The sequence below is a fragment of the Cuculus canorus genome, chromosome Z (genome assembly GCF_017976375.1).
Source record: "Cuculus canorus isolate bCucCan1 chromosome Z, bCucCan1.pri, whole genome shotgun sequence".
Taxonomy (NCBI): Eukaryota; Metazoa; Chordata; class Aves; order Cuculiformes; family Cuculidae; genus Cuculus; species Cuculus canorus.
In genome coordinates this window covers 15,618,826-15,645,187 of record NC_071441.1, presented here as the reverse complement: position 1 = coordinate 15,645,187, position 26,362 = coordinate 15,618,826, and the positions used below count along the sequence as shown (strand labels likewise).

General features: G+C 40.5%; 1 protein-coding gene across 3 annotated transcripts in view; it reads left to right on the top strand.

The window, feature by feature from the left end:
• KANK1 (KN motif and ankyrin repeat domains 1) overlaps positions 1-26,362 on the top strand; it is a 127,104-nt gene that overhangs the window by 53,756 nt on the left and 46,986 nt on the right. For all 3 annotated transcript variants that reach the window (XM_054055124.1, XM_054055126.1, XM_054055125.1), the window contains exon 4: positions 23,320-23,436. In XM_054055124.1, coding sequence (XP_053911099.1) covers positions 23,400-23,436 — 37 coding nt within the window. In that variant the 5' untranslated portion in view covers positions 23,320-23,399. The remainder of the gene's footprint in view (positions 1-23,319; positions 23,437-26,362) is intronic.

Sequence of the window (26,362 nt, the reverse complement as noted above, 5' to 3'; positions counted from 1 at the left end):
GTTTGTTGTTAAACTGGCAAAAATATGATCATGGAACTCTTAAATGCATTTCTTTTGTCTTCCACTTTGAAATCTTTTAAGTATTTCTAGCCCGGAACAAGGAGGAGGAGAGCAGGAATCAAGCAGATCCTGTTCTGTTTGTTCATCTATTAGCAGAGATGAGGTTTACATGTTTAACAAAGACTTGCTTCTTTTTTCATAACATTTGATAGTCATTGTTTTAGTGTGAGATAGGAGGAAACATTACTCTTTGCCAGTGAAATTCCTCTCCTTCCTTGCCACTCAGGTTTGGTCTCTTAATTGCCATGATATTATCAGTGTCACTGCTCATCAGCTCTGCCTTCAGATGTTGAGACCTGAATTGCAATGGGGTGAGCTGGCCAAGGAGTTGCCAAGTCCTCCTCCCTTCCAGACTTTCCCTCCCTCCCTAGCTTTACAGCTCATCACCTTTTCAGTAGGACTTGCTGTCAGGCTACAATGCCACTGAGGAGCGTTATTGGCACCAAGTGACTCAGTACTGTCTTCTGGGTTATGACCAGGTGGCCACTGATGGGTTGCAGTTAGCCAGACCCAGGAATGGCAAAGTGGAGCTGCAGGCCAATGCTTCCTAAATTCATGGTCCTAGCTGAGTGCTTTGACTTTAAGAGCAGCTGCAAGAGATGGGCCCTGGAACTGGCACAACGAGCGGGTGACTGCTTTTGGGAAGCTAATGCTGTCACCTTACTTCCCATAGTGTCTTCCAGACTGGGCCATTAGGCTTCTCTCCCCTTAGTTTTTGCTGAGTTGGGAAAGGTGGGTCTTCTTTTTGATTTTTTAGATAAAGGCCCAACTGTAAGTAATGGATCTACTCAGGTTTAGACAAAACTTTTCTGGTGCTGAAGGGCAGCAGAAGAGTAGATAGAAGTGACTGCTGCCTTGTCCACAAGGCTTGGTCTCCTGGTCACAAAGAAGACTGGATTTACCATGCAGCTGTCTGTGGTGTGGACTAGTTTACTTTTCTTTGCAGTGACATACAATCTCCTGAAGTGAATCTTTTCTATTACCAAGCAAAAAAAGCTTTGTAATTCCACTTGAAAGAAGGGTGCCAGACTGAGGCTTGTCTGCTGATTTCTGATTTCTCCTCTCGGGACTGTTCAGCAATGTGGGTGAGCTAACTGGGTAGAAAGCAACTGCTTTCCATGGTGTACAAATGTACACAGGCTCCAGGGGTTTTCTCTTCCAAAGATTTTTAGGTGCCACACAGGAAACCTCTAGCAATTCATAAAAATCTAGACTTGCCTTCAGGCTGTGCCAGTAGCAAAGTATTTGTTCTTTTAAAAAGCTTTAGACTCCACACCTGTATGATTTTTTTGTAAATTAGTGGAACCTGTCTATTTTTAACAAAACCAAAGAGCTTTTTATTCCCTTCTGGGATGCTGCTGAGAGAGCGAGCAAGAGAGCATTACTGGATCACTGCTCTTGAAGTCTCCAGACCTAAGGTGTAAGGGGAATTCATGTACAAGACTGTCTGTAAGGAGAGTCATCTTTTCCTAGCAGGAAAACTATTCTGGTTTGTCTCACGGAGGTGCTGAGCAGAGTAAGTCTGAGCGTCCTGCCTAAGAGCTGCAGGTGGACAAGCAGCAGGCTGCTGATATAAGGATTTTTTCACTGCTAGAGGTGTATTTTTTCAGATGCTTTACTGCGGGATGGTGTTAAAACTCCCTGCACAAACATTCCTGCTATTCATCCAGAAAAACTAGGTAGTTCCAGATGTCCTGCACAGGCATTGTTATACCAAAAGTGAAATGCAGACCTCTTAGCGTATTAACATCATGTAACTTGGGCAGTTAATTAAAGAGATGGGTTTCATTATTTTCCCTTTATGAGTTGATGGGGGAAGCAGGCAGACTCCTGCAGTGAGTAAAGCTTTTACCGTGAGTTTTGACTCCTGCTCCTGGAAGGAGATGCATCTTTTCTGGACAGAAGCAGGCCTCCACTCTTCACCATGTGAGTGGGGTGCTAAATCTTAGAGCCATGAAAATCACTTAGTTAAGATGTGCTGCTTTTTTTTTTTTTTTTTTTTTTTTTTTTTTTGGTATTAGACAGTGACACTTGAAACAGCTGGACATGATATCTAGTTGGCAATATTATTTTCTCACCTGTCCTTGCTGACTGAAAGAAGGACAAATAGCTAGTGTGGACTTCTCAGCATGTGCAGGACACCAAGTGACCATCACTGTGTCCTGCAGCTCTGCCTTGGCAGATAGCAAGGACAGAGACTGTCCCAAGGTCCTGCTCATTCCAGTCCCTCTGCTCCCTCACAAACCATTGTGGGAAGTAGCTGTGTAACCCTTATCCTGTGTGGCTTACTTCTGACAGCAACCACAGCCAGCGGTGCTTTGGCTTCAGATGTAGCATAATGATTAGTGTTACATGCAAATAATAATTTTGTCGTAACATCTGCCACCCTCTTGGGGTGAGGCTGTGTGTTTTCCCCATGGGCTGACACTTGCTAGATGCATTTCATTAGTTTCCCAGACACACCCTGGTTTCTGTATAATTGGTGTGCTTATTAAAAAGGGAGCAGAAAATCTTCTCTTCCCAATACATGATTTAATAGTAAGCTGTCATTGCTGCCCGTGAACAACTTTCTGCCCAACCTTCACCTCAGATCTTTGGCTTATTGTGGTCTATAGTTACAACAGTAGGACATATCTGTGTTGACCATTGAAATGAGAGGACAGTTTTTCAAGTGTTATATCTGTTTGCTGCAATGCATGGGAGAAACACACTGACAGCCTTCTCAGTTAATTAAAACTAAGTTTCTTTTCTTTACTTTTTTTTTTTTTTTTTAAAAATAGAGCAGCTCCTTGCGCTAGATGGCAGTATCAATAGTTCTATGGCAAACCTGTTTTATTTGCAAAACTCTCAAGAATGATGGTAAACAATATTCAGCATAAAAAGCAGCGATGACAAAAGCACTTTTCATTACTTGTCCACCCTGCTCCATGTTGAGGAGGAATGGGCATTCCAGGTCTGAAAAGCTTTGGTAGAAGTCACTCATTCTTAGAGTTGCAAATTATTACCTTTTCTTTTCTTTTACATTTCCTCCTCCTGCACCTCAGTAGAGCTACATAGTCCTGCAGGTCTGAGTATTCACTTTCTCACATTTAAAGATGCTTTGCTGCTGTCCTGCATATGTAACCCATAAGAACTCTGCTGAAGCAATAGGGACAAATGCTAAATATTAAATATGCTAAAATAACTTCCTATGACTGGCCAAGGTTTTAGCAGTGGATAAATAAGTGTTCCAAGCACAGAAATCTTGAAGAAACTATCAAAATAAAACCATAGTGAAGAAAAATATGGCATCCTTCTCCATCTAAAATATATTAAGCCCAGTAGATAAATGTAATTAAACAAGATGCTTGACTTGTACTTGAGCATCAACATGAGGAAAATCCCAGTGAATATTTGCAATCTTTTATTGAAATTCAGTAACACTACTTTAAAATGAAAGAATTGAAGGGGAGACCTGGATTGAGATGTGATATCTAAAGTTCCTTTCTGAGTAGATGGTCATAAACTTGTTAGACTCTGGAAAAAGTAAAGATCCATGTTCAGAGCCATTCATGCCAAAGCATGTCTGTCTGTGAGATGATGGAGTTTTCTCATGAGCAACACCTGCCTGCCAGGGGAGAGAAGGGACTCTCTTGGAAAGGAACCCAAAATAATCAGTTGCCAATCCACTTGCATTTTTATTTTGAGTTAAATAAAAAAAAAAAAAAAAGCTGCTGTCAGGCGTAACGGACTGTTTCTAATTATGCACAAAAGGTAGCTTGAGTAGAAAAAGTACCATGCAGGCATCTCTGAGGAAATACGAGATATTCAAAAATGTATTTTCACTGGGTATTTTGTGGTATATCCTTTAGCTTTTATACATAATACAAATAATAAATTAAAGTTAGTGATTTGACACTGATTATCAGAAAGGTTTTAAGTCAGGTTAATTACATTGGTAGGAGAGAGAATTATGGAGTTTTTAAATGCAAATAGGCAGACAGTATCCAGATGCCTTATACTGAAGTGACAGCGTCTTTTCATGACTTGTACTAGCTGCATAATATAAGTGTATAAAAGATAAAATAAAAAATTAAGGCAGGCAGTTATCAAAAGGAATAGACTTTGACTCGCTGAATATCAAACCTGACATTTATCGAGCAAAAGCTAATTAATACATGTAATGCCTTGTGTGTCTATATAAAAAAAAAAGCTTTCTAATAAAAATGCGCTTTGTTTTTTTAACAATACTGAAAAGAAAGCAAGCCAGTTTGTTAAAAATATTTTTTAATAATATAATTGAAGTCCCTGACCTGGGAAATCTAATTTATGCAAAAATGTTTTAATCCTTAAGGCAAATTAAGTCGAAATAAAATTATCAGAATGCTTAATTAAACAAGCTTAATTTCCCTGTTTGCAGGGTCTTTGTTGTTTGCTTGTCTTGTTCGGATGTCTGCTGGTAACACATCGGATTATTCATGAATGTGATATGATTAAGAGTTTACCCACAAACGGATGGTATTTGAGAACTTATTTCTCTGCTGCTTATTGCTCTTTGACTATTTTTTATTGCATGTCTTAATACTGAGTTTCTTAATGAGGCACAAATTGCAGAGTGATACTGGCTGGATCAGATACTCAAATACAGATGAAAATAACATTTCTTTCAAGTGAAGAGAGCAAATTGAGTGACATTAGCTGGCATTCTCTAGGTGTTTGAGAGGGGCACTACTGTGAAATGCTCTGGATTTCTGTCTTGAATGAAAAGTTACAAAATGCTGATGCTCTGTCACAGCTCTGTTCTTGTAGGCAGTGATTTAAAGTATACCTGTGGGAAGACATGGCAAGCAAATTAAGAGCACAGACATTACAGAGGATTTTCTTATGCAATTGCTCTGCTTTGACTGACTAGCAAAGCTGGAGGGCTATGTAAAACAATTACCACTTGAATGTGAAACTCTTATCTTGCTACTCCAGGGAATTTTTGTGGTTGGTAAAAGGCTCTCTTGTTCTAAGTAGGAGATAACTGAAAACATAGACAAAGATTAGGCTCTGGCTGGAGGAGCATGTCACATCTAAGCTCAGCTTGTTGTACGTTTGCAGCCTCGGCTAATGTTTCTGGCAATTCTGCAGGCTGCTGTGCAAAGAGAGGTACCAGTCCTTGGTCTCAGCCCCCTCCTTTAGCTCACTCCTTACATGTGATTGCCACGACTCACAGCCTTGGTGAACATTGCCCTCTATCATGCTGCTAATACAGTCAAGCTTCTAGCTACTTAACATTTTTTTCTGAACTGTTAAACTAATTAACGTGGTGGTTTAGTCAATGGTGCAATTCATTCAGCTGTCATCATGAGAAGAGACTGTATTATTTCTTTTAAATGGCTAGGATTTTGCTTAATTAGATATAGAATAGAATAATTTCTAACTTTACAATCTAGTTTTAAGATAGCTGACAAGTTTAGAGCCACAATATATTATGTGGTTGTGTTATTGTACATTTATGTAAGCTATCCTTCTGAAGTGAATAACCTGTGACAGGTTTCATAGAAAAAGTTAGGAGAGGTATTCTGGGTAAAGAAAATGCAGTTGTGTTTGTCTATGAACTGCACAGCATGTCCAAGTTTAAAAGAACTCTGGAGAAAGTAGGCTTTAGTTTTTACCCCTTCTGTTTTCTTTGCCTGTTGTGTATTGGTTAGTGTGTTTCATTTCTTCTCCTTCATTTTTTGAGCGAAAAATGAAAAAACCCTCACACATCTTTTCTGCTGTGTTTCATTTTCATGATCTTCTTCATCAGTACCTTGTACTCTGCTTGCACTGTAACCATTATAACGTAATATTTCTGGAAAACTGTTTTCCTAGGGGAGTTTATTAACAATCATTGCTATTTTTTTCACAATGTGGTACTAGACAAACAAGCAGAATCCTCAACTCCTCCCAGTTTGGAGTGGCAGATGATGTTAAAGAGAGCTAGCAGTGGCAATGAAAAAGTTGTGGTCTACCAGAGATAAGTGGAAATACATATATACTATAATATAAAAGTTACAGAAAAATTGGGTAATAACTGGTTTACATTATGCCATAACCACTGGGCTGAGCGTGCTTGAAGTCAAGTACACTTTGTGAGTAAGAGAGGAGGAATTTGTTGACAGCAACAATTGTTAAACACCAGTGCTTTGACCAGGGGCAAAAGGAAGCTTGATTTGTGCAGTTGTGTCTCAGTGGTACAACGTCTCCTGCAGAAGTGAAGCCTTTGTAGGAAAGGTTGGTTTATTCCAAAGAAAACTCTGCCCAGGGCTCTCAGCATGGATTTTTAGGAAATTATCTTGATTTGATACTGATTGAACATAGTTTCAGCTGCAAGAAGCATACAGTTTCCTGAGAGTAGCCGTAATGCTAGGAAATGAGATTTCTGATCCTTTTACCTATTTGTTGATTATTCACTATTTTGTGATAAGGAAGACTGATATTACCATCAGTTTTTACACTGCCTAAACCTGTTTGCCCCCAAATAATTGAAATTGTGCTGAAATATTCCTATTTTCCAGGCTGATCAGAGAATACATAAGTGTATTTATATCCTCTGTTTTTTGTAAGTTTTGACACTTGGACTACTCAGTGGAAACTGATCACGTCTTGCAAAATGTCAGCCGTACCTGCAGCTGAATGGATTGGCCAACAATGTGAATGCTTTGTGAGAGGCTGACCAAGCTTGGGAAGGGAGTCATGAAGTTAGGCTTTACAACTTTGAGGACTTTTCCAGCTGAGAGAAGTTTTTGCCTCACTTAATAAAGTTCAATCAGTGATTTTTTTTTGTGGTTAAAACATTTTCACAGTGGGTTACCAGAGTGGGAAATAAGCCCATAGAAGGTCAGCCACACTGTTCATGTGGGAGCTCTGATCCCAGCAAAGTGTGTGCACAAGGATTGCTCTGAGCCTAGGCTTGACTCTATTGTGAATTTCCTGAAACAGTGGCTTATCTGTTGGCATGAGTAACTGCTGCGAATGCCTGGGAAAGTTGGGTGTTTTGTGCATCCTGTACTTACCTATTGTTAATATTTCCTATGACATTCTGTGAAATAGGTGGGAATAATACCTTGGTGTTTGCTGTTAGCTTTTAGTTTATCAGTTTCTGATACCCACTGGCTTAAGCTAGAAGAAATGGTTTGGAGGGAGGGCAAAATGGGGCAACTCAGGCTTCAGTTTCGGGTCATATGCACTGTGTACGCTGCCTTCATCAGGTCTGAATACTGCAGGCTCGTCAGGGAACTAAATTACTCAGATAGCAGTGTCTTCTTGTGGGTTTTTTTGCTGCTGTCTTAACTCTCTGAATGGGCCTACTGTAGTGTCTTATGATCTCACAGAAGTGAAGGCAAGGTAGTGCAAGCTAGTGACAGTGCAGACCACGAGCAAGCTGCTGGGAAGACTGGAAGAGTGTCTGGTCTTGGTGATGACCTCTTGTAATGTCCCTTTACCATCTCCTGTGAAAGTGCCTCTCCTAGAGCCAGGGGAGGCTTACAGATCTTGAAGATATTTCTGTTAAAATTCAGAGGCTTTATGGGTCTAAAGGTGTAGCATGAGCATCTAGGATGTTTCTAGCCTAACTTTCCTAAAATCACTTTCTGTATAAGATGCAACTGCTCTAGTGGATTCTTGCCTTTTGAAAAATCAGTGTTCTCATATTTTTTTTAAATCTACCCCACGTTAGCTAAGGAGTCTCCATATTCATGTAGAAAATGTTCTGGCAAATACAGCATGCGTCTTGGCTTGCAACACATCTCCCTTTTCTGTTTTACTTTGAACTGCATTGGTTGGGATTATTAGGCAATCTAATGCAGCACCTGTGGGGCAGGGGCAGGAACTACATTCTTGCCCAGAGCAGAGGTATTTGCGTGATTATACCTATATAGAGACTCAGAAATTTTCTGAAGAAAGTTTTCTAAAACTAGCACAAGTCTGTCACAAGTCAGAGTAATATACTTTGATTTTGTAATATACACGAATAACCTTCATTTAATCAGCAGATCTGGTAAGGTCAAGGATAGGACTGACTATGACATAAAGAATAAAAACAGTAAATCAATAAATTATTAAGTAATCTCTGGGTTTGAGGTTAGTATGAGAGAGTTGGCAGGAAATAATTAAAACACATTCACTGGGAGATTTGGTTATCTTTTATTCCTGTTATTTATTCCTCCCACTTCTAACTAATGCAAATTTACTGTAACTACAAGCTAGTGCAAAACACAGCTGGCCCTGAGGGATATTGAAAAGTCTGATGTCTGTTCGTCCACTGCTCTGTGGAGGTGTACATTGCTGTGTCTACTGATTTGAGAATAAACTGTGAGAGTTCCACCTGATTGTGATCAGAAACCACGTGCCTTGGCACCAGACAGACGATGGAAAAAAAATATTTTCCTTCCTAGTGTCCTGCAAACAGCTTTTAAGTGTTCTGGCTTGAATGTTAAAAGTGAATTTTTATTGCTATTAATTAGTGTCTGAACACCTTCCTAATGAGGTCAGTTTCTGGAATTGGGAATGTTTGTTTAAAAAAAAATGTATTTTTTTTTAGAAAATATAATGACTGTTGGGTGCAAGGATATAACTTTTTTGCTGTTGTGGAAACTCTCTTGTTTTTGTTTGAAATATTCTAGTTTTGTGTTAATCTGAAATGTTACTCCAAGATGTTATTTTTTATTATGGTCAGGTTTTTCAAAGTTTGTTTTTACACTGACAAGCTGTACAGCTACCACTCAGTGATTTCTTGCAGGATTCTAAGTGCATTGTGGAGAGTGAGTCTGCTCCATTTTTGGAGAGAGGATGGTGTTTGGTAGCCCTGACTGGATTTTGTTAAGATGAGCTATTTTCAGTAGTCAGCTGTAAAGCAATTTTTATTGCTATGGCCAGTGCTCCTCAGTGCTGCGGAGGAGGGAGCTCAAGTGCCTGTCATCCTTAGAGCCAGTGGTAACATGGATAAGCACAGTGGCTCATGGATCATGTTTTTCTACGGCATTTCACTCTGCAGGAAGAATGTGTGAAACTAATAATGTTTCTGAAGGAGTGTCCAGGTATCTTTGTGGTGCTTGTTGCATCTCTGATTTTATCTTGTCCTTCCTTCAGAAACAGGCAAACTGATTAACATATAATTTCTAATTAACTGCAAAACTCATTCTGCAATATTTATTTTTACTGTAACTAAAGTTACAGTAAAACTTGTACTTGAAAGTTGTTCACAGGGAGAAACTAATTACACCTTTAGACAAGGAGTCGCCTCTTTCCATCATGGGTCAACACTAACTTGTAGTATTTATCAACACTTTGTAATAAGATGAAATTTAAATTTACAGATAATATTCATATGCACAGAGTAGCTGTGATTCCTAGAGTTGTTTTTTTTTTTTAAACTGTTATCTTCATTGTTGCTTTTGAATGTTGTTTTATTATTGCAGCCATATAAATAACTTAATAATCTCGTGTCTCCTGGGAGGAGCTGGCCAGTGTCTTTACATGTCTAGGGAGTGCAGGAAGCAATTTCTGCTGTTCTGTCCCACCTTGTCTCAGCACCCTGTGTACTTCTGGGAACTAAATGTTCTCTGTTCTGCTGCTGTTCGTTGCTGCAAGTCAATAATAACAAAGTGGAATTTTTTTTTTAAATTTTTTTTTTTAACCTTCAGTGCTTTTGCTCTCCCAGCAAAGACCTGTCGTTGCCAAATGTTATGCCTCTTTCAGTTTTGCCTTCCCACATCTTTGGCACTTTTGGGAAGGATTGTATGTAGCTTTTTGGGATATAGCAGCCACATGCAAAATCCTTTAGAAGGGGTGGTGATACAGCAGCATTCAAATTCACAGCTGTGTTTATTTCAATATGAGCTAAAAACTGCCCAACTCCAAAATACACTACCATAAGTGAGCACCACCAGAGCAACTCTAGGTCACCATATATAGTCAGAGTTTCTGTGCATGTTCTGCAGCAAGGCCAGCTGCCTTGAGCTTTCAGCAGAGAAAGGTAAATGCCATGAAAAGCCGTGCATTTGTGGGTGTCGCTGAGCTCATGGAGAGATGATGGTGGGAAGCACCTTGAAAATATCGATGTATCTTTACTTCTAGCTCTTGTGTGAAAGGCCGTCTACTAAAAAATGTCATTAGTTATGGAACAAGAAATGTTGCTTTTAAAACTAGTGCTATGAAATCTATTTTGACTGCTTTTTATGCTAGTCTTTTCCCTGCAGAAAGACCGAGGAGCGGACGAGATCACAGAGAGGGATATTCTCATCTCTTGTGGCATGGGGATTCCCTGTTGTAATTATCAGCAGTTCTCTGAGTACACTTTGAAAGTCCTCTGCTGCTTCTGCAAATCCTGCATAAACTGCCTAAGCCAAATAAAGTGCCAAATACCTTTGAAGATCTGCAGTCTACTTTTTGTAGTTTAAGTGTCCACTGCTAAGTTAACCTTTCCTGTTTCTACCACACTTATTCAAGAATGTATTCTGGTATCTGATGTACAATATAAGGTAGTGACTGGTGACTTTGTGGGAGTCTGCAGCATGTTAAGCCCCAACCTATTTTTTTTATTTTTTTTTTAAAGAAAAAAGTCACCCACTACAAATCTCAGCAGTAATCATAGCCATCTAGTTATTATTCAAAGCAGCTCTTGCTGTGTGATTTGTGCACCAAAAGACAAATACCAGAATTCTCTTAAAGCTAGCTAAAAGCTAGTTTTAGTTGAACAACCAGAGAGATAAATACAAAGTTTTGAGATTTTATGCTGCAGCTACAGGATTTCAGTTAAGCGACAAAGTTTGCAGTCATTCAGTTCTTCGTTCACTATCAGCTGTTGGCATAGTTCGCAGAGAAGAATGTGGTTTGATTTGGCACAATGATTTCCAAGACGCATGGTGCCCAGTAAGACTTGGCCAACAATTTAGATCTGTACATGTTTACCATCTGTTTTCCTAATTTTGGTGGGAGTGGAGACAGTGTAAACTGAGGAAGTTCCCTTAGGAGTTTTGTTAGTTAAGTGCCATTTACCTTTCTTAAAATCGGTCCTTAAGGAGCATGCCTTACTTGACAGTTGCTGATGAAAATAGTCCTTGTTTCTGTGTCCTTAAAGGCTTGTGTGCCTGAGCTATCATATGATTGATTTTAGCTATTCTTAGAATGGAACTAATGCTGGCTTTAAGAACTTTATTTTGAAGTGTGACCTAGCTGGCCTTTTCTCATTCTTGGTAATGTCCTATTTTCATAGCAGTCAGTGTTCAGTGCAATGGCAGCAGGTACGAAGCAAACCTAAATCTGTTTACGTCCTCAGGTAACCAGGGATAACTTCCATATATTTTGAGTTCTTTATTTCCAATTCTAAATGTGCTGTAAAATAATTAACAGATAGCAAAAAATAAACACTTGAACTGTAATATTCAGTTACATATAGTCTACTTTGTAAATCAAAGCTTTAAAATAATTCACATGCAGTTTTCAGCATTTCAGTTCCTAATGTTTCTCTTCCACAAACTTAGAATTAGCATTGTTTGTCTGATATGTATTTTCTCTTCACGTTTTTCTGTTGAAGCAGATATCCTTTTACTATGTTGGAAAAAATTATTATCCTGTTTACAACTTAGTATTATATACTGATATTTCTATACTGGTAGAGGCAGATGCTGGATCTGTTGCTCTGAGGAATGGGAGCAGGTGAAAATTAGGGCTGATTAGCCCCAGGTAAGGTGCATGCCTCCTTGCTGACAGAAATAGTGAGAATAAATGGCTCCTCCAGATCAGTCAGGTAGGGGGAAAAGAACTTCAGGTTACCTAAGACCAAAGCTAGAAGTTCTGCTGTGACACCCTTCTCCTATGACAGCATTTCTCAACATTTAAAATCAGTAAAATACTATCTGTATCTCTAGAAAAGCGTATTTTTAGGCTTTCACCGGAACCTAATTTTTAAAAACTTTTCCTTTTTATCTGCCTGGGACGTGCCTTGTCTAAATGAGCTGCTTTGTTCTTGATTGTGCATGGAGTGAGGGAAAAGGAGGACAGGTATAATAAGTTCTATGCTTTCTGTTTTGCAGTTCTTCCAAGGCAGCTGGATCTGCTTTTAGGTCTGTATTGGTTTGGTCACTGTGGCTGGGGTTTCTCAGAAATCCATGGGGACTGAGGCTGGGGATAGCTTGAAATATGGCTTAGCTTCATTGGGAAGCAGGATGTGGATAGGAATAGTCTCAACAAAAAAAGTGCCCCTCTACTTGGTGGTATGGTTTGAGGAGGGCATTGATAACAGTGCAGCAGCTTATTTTTCTCTCCAGGTAATGTGATTAACTGTGAAAAACCACTCTTTTGTTACTAAGAACATCTGACTTAGTTTTAGTTTTTAGATTGGCCTACAAAGCACATTGAAGATGCGTTATTTCATCGACAGTCCTGCTGTGGTGCTCTTCAGAAGATTAAGTTCTTGATTTGTCTTTTTCCAAGAATTTGTTTAGTGCATGGTTGTCTATGCCTGTCTGCTCATATGGTGACACAAAAAGATACATCTTATTCTGCTATTTTTTTATTAATGTGCTGCTGTGCAGTAGTAAATCAACCAAAACAAATTTAAAGGTAACATATTTATGGATCTCTATAGAAAGGTACAATTCTTGCAGCTTATGTTGACTTGATTCTCTGTCTCAGGGTTATAGGAAGATATCTTTCAGATCCATACATCATTTGGGGAATTACAAATTTGATTCTAGCTTGACATGTGTTCTAAGATATAGATGGCCTCTTGTTTGTAGAGCATATCAGCACCAAGATGTAGTTTTGGCTGACAGACAATTTGAGTGAAAGCTGAGTTTATAGGGGTGTGACTGAACGGTACAAAACGAAGTGTCAGCGCTGTGAGTCTTGATGCTGCACACGGCAAGTAGCACTACACATGTCCCAACAGCTGGACACCTGCTTGCTTGCTTGTACCTCTCTGTGCCTCATACCACCAACCAGTCACAGCGCTTTAGATTAGAATTTGTAGGTGACAGACATAATTATTCAAGTTTTAATGCCCAGCTCCCTAAGGTGAAAAATTCTTGTGTAGCTAGTCAATCAGCACACTTTTGTGTGCCTTGGCACTCTCAGAACTTGCCACCATACAGCTGTTCAAAAAAGAAGGTGGGCATGAGCATGAGAAGGTGCTTGGAATAATTAATACAAGTGTTTGCTCACCTTTCACAGAGAAGGAGGAAGACAGGTTATGTGTACTCTATGCTGATTTATAAATTACTCAGATTAAATGACAAAGACTCTGACCATTAGGAAGAGGTTGGTTTAATGTTGGTTTGACTAGCTGGCAGAGTGGAACACCCCCCTGTGAAGGACAAAGGCATTGCCTCAACTTGTGGTACCCTCCTTTGGGTGGGTAAGTTCTCTGCAGGTGGTCACATGCAGCAAGATGTTTCGGCTGCAAGCAAGGCAGAGGCAATATGACACTTGCAGAAAGCTGAGAAGTCCATCTCTGCGAGCTTTTGAGCCTGAAGAATATGGAGATACCAAGCTAGCCTGGCTCTGCCGCACTCCACTGCAGGTGCTGCCAGATGGTTTCTAGTTAGCTCATGCCAGTTCCAGGTCAAAATGTTAGTTGGGTTTGGTGACTCTTTGCATGCTTAGTAACAAGTGGCAATTTTATGTGTCGGGGGGTGGCTGGCAGCTTTTTGCTGCCGTGAAATCTTGTGTCCCTCCTGCCAGAGTGTGCAGGCGTGAAGTCTACAGGCTGCAGTGTGGAGACGATGGCTTTGGAGGAGGGACCTGAGAAACTTGCTCATCCCTGGGATGGATGCATAAAGCCTCCCAGAGATGGTCTGTGGCCAGGGGACAAGGCAAGAAAAATTGCGCACACATACTGGCTATTCCTGGGAGCTGCTGTGTGATAAGGAGGGGAAGGCAGCCTAGAGGATATCTCAAGTGTGTTCCCTGGCCACACTCAAAATTTGTGTTTGTGGCTTCTATGGGAAAGTGGTTGGGGAGTGAGGTCCCCCTGCCTTTCCAAGGGGCCACAGCAACTTAAGGAGAAATGGTTCCATATGAATATTGAGATTGTAGATGCAGTCCAGCATTTAGTAGTGATGGATGTTGGTGGTCTGGGCTGTAGCGCCACATGGAGAACAGGACTTTACGGCACTGTTGTGAACTGTGATAGAGGAAATGTAAGAGCAAATGTGAATGGGATTTGAGTCTTGGTTTTGGACAGGAAGTAGCATGTAGGGCTAGATGAGGACAAAGCTGATTGGCTGTTGGAGCTGTCTCATGTAAAGACACACCTTCAGCTGGGACCACCATGGAATAGCTATATGGACAAATGCTGCTAGAAAGAAGTCTTTGAACTTAACAACTGTATGCCAGCATCACAGTTGCAATGCACACCACGCTTATGTCATAACAGATTTACGGTTGCTCTATCTATAGCACCTCAGACCTAAAATCAGAAGAGACAGACCGAGATTTGTCTGTCTACCTCTAAATATGTTTCGTGCTTGTGCTCGTGCCACTGTTTATGAAATGTCACCAAAACCTAAATTCTTGGGCACTTTGTAAAAGAGTTATATTTGTCTGTTTACCAGAGTTTGTGCCTTAACGTCCTTGCAGCTTGTCATAGATGCATAGTCTAAATGAGATCATATTGCATTTCATGAGATGTTTATAAATATCCTTGATTGGTTTATTTATCTCAACCTTCAATTTATCTGCCTTTAAATTCACTTTAAATAAGCGAATTCAATATAAAGTATTGAGACCTGCAGGTATGTTTTTATAACTGTTATTCAAATTTCAGTGTTTAAGCCAAGAGGGGGAAAAGGATGCTGTGTTTCATCCTGCACCAGTGACTGAACAGATGTGATGGGTAGTTAATATATACACTGTAGAGGCGGAACTGCTTCTTGTACCAGACACAGCAACTTGCCAGCACTGGGAGGCCATAGGTATCTCGTGGCTGGCAGTCCACAATATGCATTCATTCCTCCCCTAATAGTTAATACTTGTTTTGGAAGCCTTTTCATTTATTTTCATGCTGGATTTGGGTCTTTGCCATGGCAGATACAAACGCTGCTTAACACACATGTCATTTCATTTACATCTTGAAGAATGATCAGAGTGAACTACTTGAAGCCATGGAAGTCTCAGCCCTCCTGCTTCTCCCCAAGAAAAATGTGGATAGCCCAGTTGCATCCTTTGGGCTCCCTGTCACAGCAAGCATTACAACCCATAGCAATATCATACTGGCCTGAATTAACGTACTGTCATATGACTCATTATTCACAGGCATAAACCAAAGGGAGTGTCTTCTATATCACCCATTAGGAATTTCAGGTATAAAAAAAAGTAGTTCTTTTCTACCCTGGATTGTGTTTCTTTTTCTAGTTGGTTTTTTTTCCTCTAACATAAACAGAAATTGTACAACACTGTACAGCCTTCTGAAGGTTGGTTTTCTTTTTTTTGCTTCTGTAATGTAACATGATGACAATGATGTTGTCAGTAATAATTTCCAAAAGAGATGGGTGATCTGAGAACATCTGCAGAGTTGGGGGGTGGGGCTTGCATCACTGTATGGTGGGTGTCATCTGAACGTACCTGTCCGTGTTCAGACTCACACCACATAAGCAAAGTTCACACTCTTGCACATTAGACATGGGCCACCAAGTCAGCAGACTGGACAACACAAGAAAATTTTAGCATAGTTCTATATAGATAGAACTATGCTAAAAGATAAAAAAGATAAAAAAGGTGACTTTTTTATTGGGAGTGGCAAAAAGCATGTTGCTTATGATGTACAGAATCCATACAATAACTTCCTTTACCAGTGCACACTGATCCTGATAGTGAGAATATAGCAAGAGCTGCCGCTCCTCGCAGACAGTGAGTCTGTTGGATCTCGGAAAACAGGTATGGTTACCTGAAGTCCATTAGGCTAACCTGATGTGCGTTTGGGTGCTTGGGAGGGCTGTGTCCAGCCTCTGGCCTATGCTAGGGAAAGCTGCTTGTGCTGCAGGTAAGTTCTGTTTTGATTTGACTCTTCACCTGCTTGACAAAAAGTACTAAAAACTGAAGTTTTCCTTCCAATATATTGGCTGGTTGTTGGAGCCACGCTCAGTTATGCTAAAAAAAAAGTTTTGAATGTGTAATGCTTTACCCCATTTTGTAAGTCTATTCTTGCAGACAATTTTTTATAGTAAGATGCTCTTCCTGTCTAGGGTCTTCCACATGGTGAGTACACATGAAGGAGTACAAACAGGGCAAGTACAATGATCTTTGGATGGAGTTACCACATGAGCTGGGAGGGAAGATTGAGATTTATGAAGTCACAAAGGGCATGGATAAGCTGAATCTGCACTGATGTTCACCAAGCCCTGCAGTGCAGGAATTTGGTGGCACTAAGTAAAATTTGTAGGACATCAATTTAAATTAAGAAAAAAATATGCAGTGGCTATTGATAGCCTGGGACTTCCTGCCCTGCAAGACAGCAAAGGCGGGCAGCAGAGAGAGGTTCAGAAAGAGGCTAGTCATATTCATAGGTGACTTACATGAATCTTAAAATGACACAGTAATTTCTTTAGACATTCCCAATCCAATCATTATTGGTGGTGGGAAGCACAGAAGCGTGGACTCACCTTCAGGTACTTTACTCAAACAGTATCTCTTGTTGTCTCTATTGAAAACAAGATACTGTAGATGCAGCATTTGTCTGGCTCTACAGGATGCTTGCTATATTTGTCTGGGTAGTATTTTGAAATCCTTCCCTTGTTGCTTGGTACCAGCAAGTCAATGAATGGCTTGTGTACAACAGCTGATTTCTTTTCTGGATCCTCCAGACCCATGTGGGCTAAGTCCATATGAAGGCAAACAAAACCCCAACAGCTGGTGGTAGGGCTTTGCTGTCATTACTAACAAACATGATAAAGCAATATTGGAGGAAATTCAGAAAATTGCTGGGGTACTCAGGTTAGTTATAAGGATCCAGTGCTGTTGAAAGACTTTCACATCTGTTTTCTGATGCATTTTTTTGTTTGAAAAGTTGCCCAGTAAAGCCCAGCTCCTGTGCAATAGGGGGAGGTAGCTTGGAGAATGAAGTAGAATCTTCATAGATGTTCAGCTTGGGAGATGAGGAGATCATTTTCAGGTATGCAGAAGAAAACCCTTTATATGTTTATTCTCTGCTTGCAGAAGTAACAAGGCAGGCAGACAGCTTAATTGATGCAAATGTGCTTAAGACTAAGGGGTGGAGGGGAAGACACTTTGGGACATCTCCATTTAAGTGACTAATGATTAGTTCCAACATAACTTGAAGATTAGAACCTGGCATTGCAGTAGTTGGGAGTTTGTATTTCAAAAGCAGTAAAGCTCAGAGTCGGGTCTCTCTTTTTTTTGTTGTTTTCTTTTGTTTGCTTTTTTTTTTTTTCTGGCAGAAGGGAAGCACGTGCCTGGTTGGGAGCACTCTCCCTCTTCTTTTCTTAAGCTTGCTGACTCAGGTCCCAGAGTTTCTAAGCCCTCGTTCTCCACTTAACAGAGCTTAGCTCAGCTTTTGCCTGAAGCTCTGCTGTAAAGAGAGACCTTTTACAATCCAATGCCATAAGTGGAGGGAGTGAGGAAAGCAGGCAGGTAAATTCATGCTGACCAAAGCTATATCTTATTAATTAACTCATCTGTTGAAAGGCTTTACAAGGCTTCTTTTGCTCCCCTTGTACTGCAGAGCCTGCAGAAAAAAAACCCCACACTATAGTGAGAGGTGGGGATTTTTGTTGCCTGTTTAAGCTTAGTCCAAAATAAATTGCCTGTCATGTTGCATATTGTACAAATTGTCACATCACCTGTGTTTTGGAGGAAGCTGAATCACAACAGACTGTAGTCTGAGAGAGGCTGCAGGAAGCACTGATGACAAGGAATTTTTACTTTCGCGTTTTAGGGTGGCCTGTGCTAGTGATTTATATTGTTCAGTTAATGAGACCTAAGGAATCACTGCACTTAAATAGTTTTGCCTGTGATCTGGATACAATATTAAAAAGATATTTGCTCTAGAAAGTATGTGAATGCATGAATTGTTACATGATTAAATAATTAGACTGAAATTTAAAATCGTTCACAGTTTACTCTTCTCTCAAAATTGACTGCTCTGTGTCTGACCTGAAAAAAAAATCCTCATGCCCGCATTCTTACTTGGATTTTAACTTTAATTATAAAAAACAAGAAAACATTATTTCTCCCTTGCAAACTTTCCCTCTCAGTTTATTGGCCACCTGTTTTGGAAAATATATGGATAAGAAGAACACAACCACAGTAGAGATAATACTGAAAGGAAAATATCAGAGATATACATGGTCATTCTCCCAGGGTAGATATCAACCACAGAGCACCTCCCCACACACTTTCTGGTTTGCTCTTGCTGGCTTCAGCCTTTTCTTCATCTAAATTGCACTTGGCATATTTGGTTGAGGATACAAATCAGGTAGCAGACATTCCTGTTTCCTGTAAGGCTGCACAAGTTTGGAAAGTGCTTGCCCCTCTGGCTGAGCAGGAGGAGGAATTTCCAATGCCAGTTTCTTCTTGCAGCTTGAGAAATTACTATGCACATGTTTAGATGGATTTTGCATGTATCTTGGCTCTTGTTTACAAATGTTATCAGTATCTTGCAGAAAGAAACTAGGCTGGTTCTACTGCCAGGATGACCCACAAGTGAGAGGGAAGTGTCAGGCAGAAGTCTTCTTGCAGTCATGTATAACAGGAATGGAGCAGCACCAGTTCTTCCTTGAGTGCTGTATTTCATGGGTCAACTTGGTCTGTCAAACTCCTCTATCCCAGGCCTGCTTAATCATGGCCATGCATTTGCTGGAGAGGATCGCAGAGCTGGTTTCCCTCCTGGGACCATTCTCTGACTGCATCCATCTGAACAGTTTGGAGCCAGTACCTTTGAATCCTGCACAGCTCTGCCCCACAGTGCTCTCACTTTTAGTCTAGAGCTTAAGCAATAACATCTTAGTGTCTCAGCTACACTCACCCCGTGAGTGGTTCAAGGTATCTTCAGATCTGGAGCTTGTGTGGAGTGATTGATGTGACCGTTTACTCTTAAACAATCTGCATACCATGAGAAAAAAGAAAAGTTTACGCATATTTACTTAACCTAAAGCATTGCTGCCTGGGAAGTCAAGGCCTGGCTTCTTGAATCCCACAAACAAGTGTATGTGGATCAAGATTTCCCATATGTGACTGTGGCCCCTGGACAGGAGGACTTTCATAATCATTTTTCTGGGTTAAGAGTTGAGTTATATTTCTCTTTTAATTACTACATTGCCAACATGCCATTTTACAATCACTCTTAGTTCAAACCTCAGCTGTTTTCCATCTTAAGCCTCTCTTGCAAACATCAGACTAAAGTGGGAGCCTGGATTTTCTGCAAGATATCTGCCTCTTGAGTCTACAGCTCTGCTGTGTGGATGCCAGAACTGGTGTATGTATACTCAGATATTGCTGGTGCAAAATGTTAGCATAGGTGTAGATTACCTGACAAGGTGCAGCACAAAGGAGGAGCAAGAATATTGTCCCTCATGATTAGGACAGGATTAGGACATAGGATTTATGTTCTGCCTAAAGAATCATCATTCCAGAAAAACCTGTTAAAAGCTGGGGTGTCGTGATAGTTTGTAAAAACTGAGGATCATGTGTGTTTAAAGTTTCTGCTATTGAACCTCAGGGCAGAAGAGAGTTTGAATATCCATTTCAAAACACTTTGAACAACTGCTTCATTGAGCAATAACAGTTCATATAGCTAGTCTGTGCTTGTTTTGTGTTTGCCCAAGGGTCTGGAGATCACAGCATTCACAGGCAGGCATGGAGTGAGCATGTAAAAACACATGGGCAGAAAGTTGAAGAGTTGGGAATAGGATATATAAGCTCCTCTACTGATTTTATTTTGTAAGATGTCTGTACTGGAGAACATGCTTTGCTGTATAGCAGGCTAAGTTTTTCTTTCCTGTATATTCTAGCTGGCCTGTGGTGTCACCCTGCACCTTGCCCACAAGAGACTTCTGCTGAAGTGTGAAGTGCAGCTATTGCAGTTGTGTGTTGCTGGGGAATCACATGCGATACCTTTCTAAAAATGTTCCATGTACATGTCACTGCAATTTCAGAAATTCAGTTCACAAGGTATTGTAGTGGCTCAAAGTAGTATAAATTCCCTTCCTCCATGACTCTGCTGGGCAAGATCAGACTTTTTCCGTGCTTTAACAGCTGTTTAATATGCAAGTTGTCATCTGCATTTAATCTAAACAAAAAGAAGAATAATTTTTTTCCATTTATCATAGATAGCAAATTAGACCTTATGTTTTTATCTTTTTCTTTATCTGTTTGACTGAATTTGCTTCCTAAATTATTTTATTAACCCTCATTTAAGCTCAGAAGCATCATTTATTTAACTAAAGGTGAGTTTTTTTCGTAATGGAGGTACTTAAGCCTGCACAGCTTTGAAACCAATAGAAAAGTACCCAGAAAAGAGTTTGTACCAAGTCAATTACACCTCTCTAAGCCACAACAAAAAGTAGACCCGAAGCTCTGCTCTAAAAAGAGACCTTTTACAAGTTTTAGCTTTCAGCATAGTCTTTATTAATTTTACGTCAATTCTTACCTCAGCTGCATTTGCTTCTTTCTGTTAAGAAACTCTCCTCCTGTGCCCATGATGGTAACTAGTGTCTCTAAAACTAATAGGATGAAGCATAATAAATTTTACTTTGAAATCCATGATGAGTTTCCGGGCATGCTGCAGCATGGATTGTAAGTCAGTGGTCACTTTTGTAGTTGTCACTTGGGACCACATTGTACCTAAAAGAGATGAGTCCCCCATAGGGCCCCCTCACACCCATCTGCCTGCACCAGTACCTGGGTGCACACTTGCATGTCTCCCCTTGTACAAGGATTAGAAGTGGTGCAACTGGTGGTGTGAGCCGAACAAGCTCTGGCAACATCCAGCCCTGCAGAGCAGTGAGACAGGACTTAGGCCAGATGGATGCAAATCTTGTGTCCTGTTTCCTGAGCAGCCTCCCTTGAGCTTTCCTTGCTTCTAGTGGGATAGGAAGCTGTAGAGTGGCAGAACGTGAGTTGCCTGATAAATCAACATTAGGCAGTGTAGGTATTTTGCCGTGCTTCTTTGGTTAGGTTTACAGTGGTGCAAGCCTTCTGCTGCAGCAGCATCCAGTGAACATGTACAGTGAAAGCAGGGAAGCATGCTTCTTGCAGTGCTACTGAGAAGCACAGAGCTGTGCTGCAAAAATTAGACGGGGGTGAATTAATTCAGCGTGTTTATCCTTAGGTGCACTGCTGATAGAGTCTAACATCCAGCTAAGTGCAGCCTGCTCTGAGACTGTGGCTGTCCTGAGAAATCTGACATAAAGACTGATGATAATTTTTCAGTAAGCATTCATTTTGTCTCAGTAAATGTTGCCTTTCTTGAATTTAAAGCATAACTTTATATGCTGATAGCAATAGCAGAGACTGGAGTGATGCCTTAGACTTTCTTCTTTGGAAAGGAAGTAGTTAATATTTTCCTAAAAGCTCACAGATTTCCAGATTCAGTCCTTGCTGCAAACTTAGACAGCAACATGCATTTCTGGTTTTTTTTTTCCACCATGGTTCATTGTTTCAGAAATCTGATAATTATTGTTATGCCTGGAATCTTGTGATGGGGCTCTTTGTGTCATGATCTGTGCTGGACGCCTGCTTTATTTTTTTTTGTAGCCTTTTGCTTGTACAGTCTCTTGTGACAGCTTCATGTTCTGCCCTCCTTTCAACAAGAGACTAAATTTAAGGGTATGTGGCAGAGCTTGGGGAGGAGGAGTTGCAATGGAAGTCTTTTTGCATTCTTGGAAAATTGATGTCAGGATTGTACTAAAAATGAAGTGATTTGTGCTTATGTTCCTTGGAGGGGAAAGCTGAGCTATATTAGCCTGTGTGATGGACCTCCATCAATTTTAGGAGACAGCTAGCTTCTCTATCAGTCAGTATACCTTTGACTCAGATTCACGTTGCGTTTGCACTAATTCATGTCTGGGTTTTCTTTTCCTTTGCTAGTTTGTTTAGCTTTTAAATACTTACATGCACGTACTGTCAGAGCCAAATCAAATGTAATTGGAAAAATGAGACTGGTTTGTTCAGGAGCTGTCAGTGTAAGTCAGGCTGAGGTCGGTGAAGTAGGGTGTTCTTCATACACCTAAGCTCCACCTATCTGAGTAAACAAAATGAAATGCCGTTTGGATTGTAGAAGACTTGAAGTAGAGCCAAAGAGGAGGCATCTCTGCAGCCCCAGATGAGTCAAATCTGTTTCTCTGAGGATGAAGGTTGTGATTAGACTTTCCCCGTAGTGGGCAGGGAAGGAGGAGCAGGAGACCTGTTGCGAAGCCAGCAAGGCTGTCTTTGCAGAGCCAGCTGGATAGCCTCAAAACTACTGCTGGTTTTGCTTCTGGCTCCTACTTGGCTTTTGCTCAGCATCCACTGCCCCAGGCAACAGTGCCTTTTTTTCTGTACCTGCAGCCTGAGCTTCAGGCAGGCACTGCATCTCAGCTGAACCTGCCACATGTGGATTGAAAGAAAACCTCACACCCAGCAATCCTGTCACTGCTACGACCTGCAGGGGACACTCCTGCAGTCAGCCATGCACTGTCTCAGCCGGGGTTCATGCCAGCTCTGGTCTCCCCACCCATGCAACAGTCCATGCAATGGTTATCAGCCACTGGGTTTTTCAGGCGATGGGGATGCACATGCTTCTTCGGCTGCATCTGTGCTGGTGTCCTTCTGCCCTCACCTACCTGGGGGACCTGGGAGCCTGAAAATTGCAGCTGTTTCCCTGCTAAGTGCTACAGCTCTTCTGTAGGTGCTCTTCATAAACAAATCCTCTAACCCTGCGTATGTAAACCTTTGAGTAGTACAAAACTTACATCGGTGCCACCAAATGTGAGGAAGTACAAGGGAGGCCGGGGACAAACTGCAAAAAAGCTCTGGGTAGCCCAAAAAAAAACCCACCAAAACCAAGGCCAATTGCAAATTCCTCTGGTTATGTCCTCACTGAGGGCATATCCAGAGCAGTGGTCCTCCTTGGAGGTTGTCAGAGAACCACAATTCAGTGTGATGCCAGCACAGCTGTGTAGTTTATGATAGGATGCTGATTATGAGGAATGTCAGTCAGTGCTATGGTGAAGTTTGTACTGAGGATGAGACTTTAATGCTTAATTTATCCAGCTTCTTAAAACTGTACATTTTTAACTGCCTTCTTGTCTGTTTCAGGTTGCATGCCTGGTTGGACTTGATGCATGACATTTGCATGACATCTAACAGCCTAGCTCTGGATGTGTCATTGAGAAAACATGGCCTACCCAGCAAATACTAACGGCAGTTCTACAGGTAACTCACCGGGAACAGTTTCCCCTTTTGGATCATTAATTTATTTTTTAAAAAATTTTTTCTTAAGCTGTTAAAGTAGCAGAAAAGATAAGTAGCAGCAGCTAAAACTAAATACTGAAAACTAATTTCCTGATAGATCTGAGCCTGTCTGTTCGCCTACCACCACCCCAATAATCTTCTAAATATGTAAAGTGTAGAAAGTTGTTTGCAAAGATGTAAGGGCTGGCAGTCTGTGTTTCAGTATGGAGTACGCTGCTTTCAAGGACCTGCACTGGCTTACACCAGACTTTGAGAGGCCTGGGGGTTTGCTGCAGAATGTCATGTGGTTGTTATACTCTGCCTGTAATTAACTTGTGAGCTTAACCAGCTGTTATGCATCAAATCCCTAGCCCTTCCTGATCAACCGTACTGGTCAGGCAGATTTTTTTTCTTGCTTCTCAGCAAAACTTAAAAGCATTTCTCAAAACAACATCAAGAGGACGTGTTCGGTTCATTTCACTTTTTCGTTATTTTAGAAGCTCAGGAGATATCTGTTTTGTTTGTGTGACACTCTTTGAAATAGATCACTTGGCATGTTCAAAGGTTGCTGAGGAGGACTGACAGGTCAGGAGGGAGCAGAGATTGCAGAACGATTGATAACAGTGCCAGAGCAGCAGTGTTCCTCCTGCGGTTGTGTCAATATTTTCCTGTTCTCTTGATCACTGCACAAACACAGCTTTAGCCTGCTAAAGCTGCTACAGTGGGATTATATGGAAAATTTCAAGTGCACGACAGGACCTTGTGGGTGCTCTTTTGAGACCTTCTGATGTAGGTATGATGGGAAATGGATTTATCAATGAGGGCTGGTGTGGCTGGGAGCACTTTGAATATCCTGGGAAGAAACATTAAATATCTTTTTTTTGTTTTCCATGTAAATAGAAAATTCAGCCTTTTTTTCCCCACCAAGGCTCATGTGCTTATGTTCAAATACCACTCACTAGATCATGACAAACAGATACTGTGAGTGGGCTTATCTGGTGACACCAACCTCCTTTGAAAGTATGTTCTAGTATGGAAACAAACCCCAAATTACTCACTGTGCTTGCTGTAGAATTGTTCTAATTAATGCAAGGGATTAAAGCATTTTGTGTGCAGGAAATTAGAAATATGGAGTGTCATTATCTGCAATTTATGCAAAAGAAGTAGCCTTTTTTTAAAGGCAAGTTGAAGCTACGTGAAAACATTGGAGTTACTTTTATGTGTTGATGATTTAAAGCTAAATTTACCAATGTTTATAACGTTTAATTTCCTGGAGTGTTACCAATGTTGTTGAAAAAGGATATTCCTCCCCCATTTTTATACAAATAAAAGTATGTTCTCTAAGGTAGACACTATGTATTTTTGTAACCTTTTGTAATACTTGTGAGAAGGGGAACTTCAAAACCTCTTCTGTAGGGCTTAACTGTTGCTGTTTATTGCCTAAACTCCCCACGTAACTTGACTTTTTTTAGTAATATGCTTTTAACTTAAGTCATGCAGAACAATTCCCTCTGCTTACAAGGAAAGAAAAATTGTTCATGGACTGTTACTGATTGGTCTACTTATTCCTCCCCTCTGCAGTGGAATTGTCTATTGAAAAAGTTGAGAAGCTGACATGTAAGTCTAAAAGAAGCTAAATGCTTTACTGGGGATGTGTTAATGCAAGATGAAGTTTTAGTTTCAGGATCATTACGCAAACATGGCTTCTTGCAGGGCAGAGGCTGTTTGTTCCCTTATTCGTTTAAAGTCGCTATGGTGAATTGCAAGTATTTAATTCAAAGCTAAATTAGACAACATTTTGCAGAGACTGTCAGGACTTGTTGGGTTTGCAAACCCTTGAGGCCAGAGTTCTAACGTGCAGCTGTGTACACCCGTATCTCCACATCCTCAGTAGTTCATAGTGGATAGAGTATTGGGCTGCAAATACCTGTGATTTGTTATCCTGCCATGCTGCCTGGGAGAGAATGCCTTTGGGTGAGCAGGAACTGATTTGGGCGTTGGAGGTATTGAAGCAAGTTTCTTAATTACATGGAACTCTAAGAGTGGAAAGAAACTTAAGGGGTGGTGTTTTCTGCACCCTCTGAATCAATCAGCAACAGGAAAAAGAACTAGAAAGACTTGTTATGGACTACTAAGCTGCATTTATGTTACTTGACTATTTTGGCAAGTTTGACCACATGTTCAGCTGCGTTCAACTACGAGGTGACTAAGGAACAGTGGTTTGCTTTGGCTAACTTGAGAATGTGAGTACTTGCACTGTTAAATGACTATGCCTATGTGCAAATTCAGTCAATTTTTTTCAGTATACAAAGCCTATATGAACTGCTGCTGCTGTAGATAAAACCGGTAGAGGAATTCCTGAATTTGGAATTTGTTTACAGGAAAGGATCAAGCTATTTTGCATTTGTATAGAGATTATCTTTTTTAAGGATGTTTATGGGAAGCAAATTTACTATAAATATTTTCAGTGAGTGTGTATGTGAGAAGCTACAAAGCAAGTGATGGCTTTATCGTGAAACCACCTGTCATAAGTTTCTCTCTGCCTTTTGCATATCAGTCTAAAGACATGAACTTTAAATGTGGCAGATAAATAACAGTGGCTGTGATTTCTATTTCAGTTCTGTTTGTCAGTAGTTTTCCTTGCTGCTGACTTAGTGTTTGGTTTTATCACTCTGTTTCTGGTTTCATTGCAGAGGTCTTGTAGTAAACTGTTTCTGTGAGCTGTAAGCTTATTTGTTCATGACCATACATTTTTGAAGTTTATTTAGAGACTCAGTACTGATTTTTGGACTAGGCTCTGTCAAAGTGGTGCCATCTGCTCAGAAAATAGCTGAAGTCTCTCTAACACTAGTGACAAATAGATTTGTCCTTGTAGCAAAAATTGCTTTGTTTTATCACTTGGATGCTG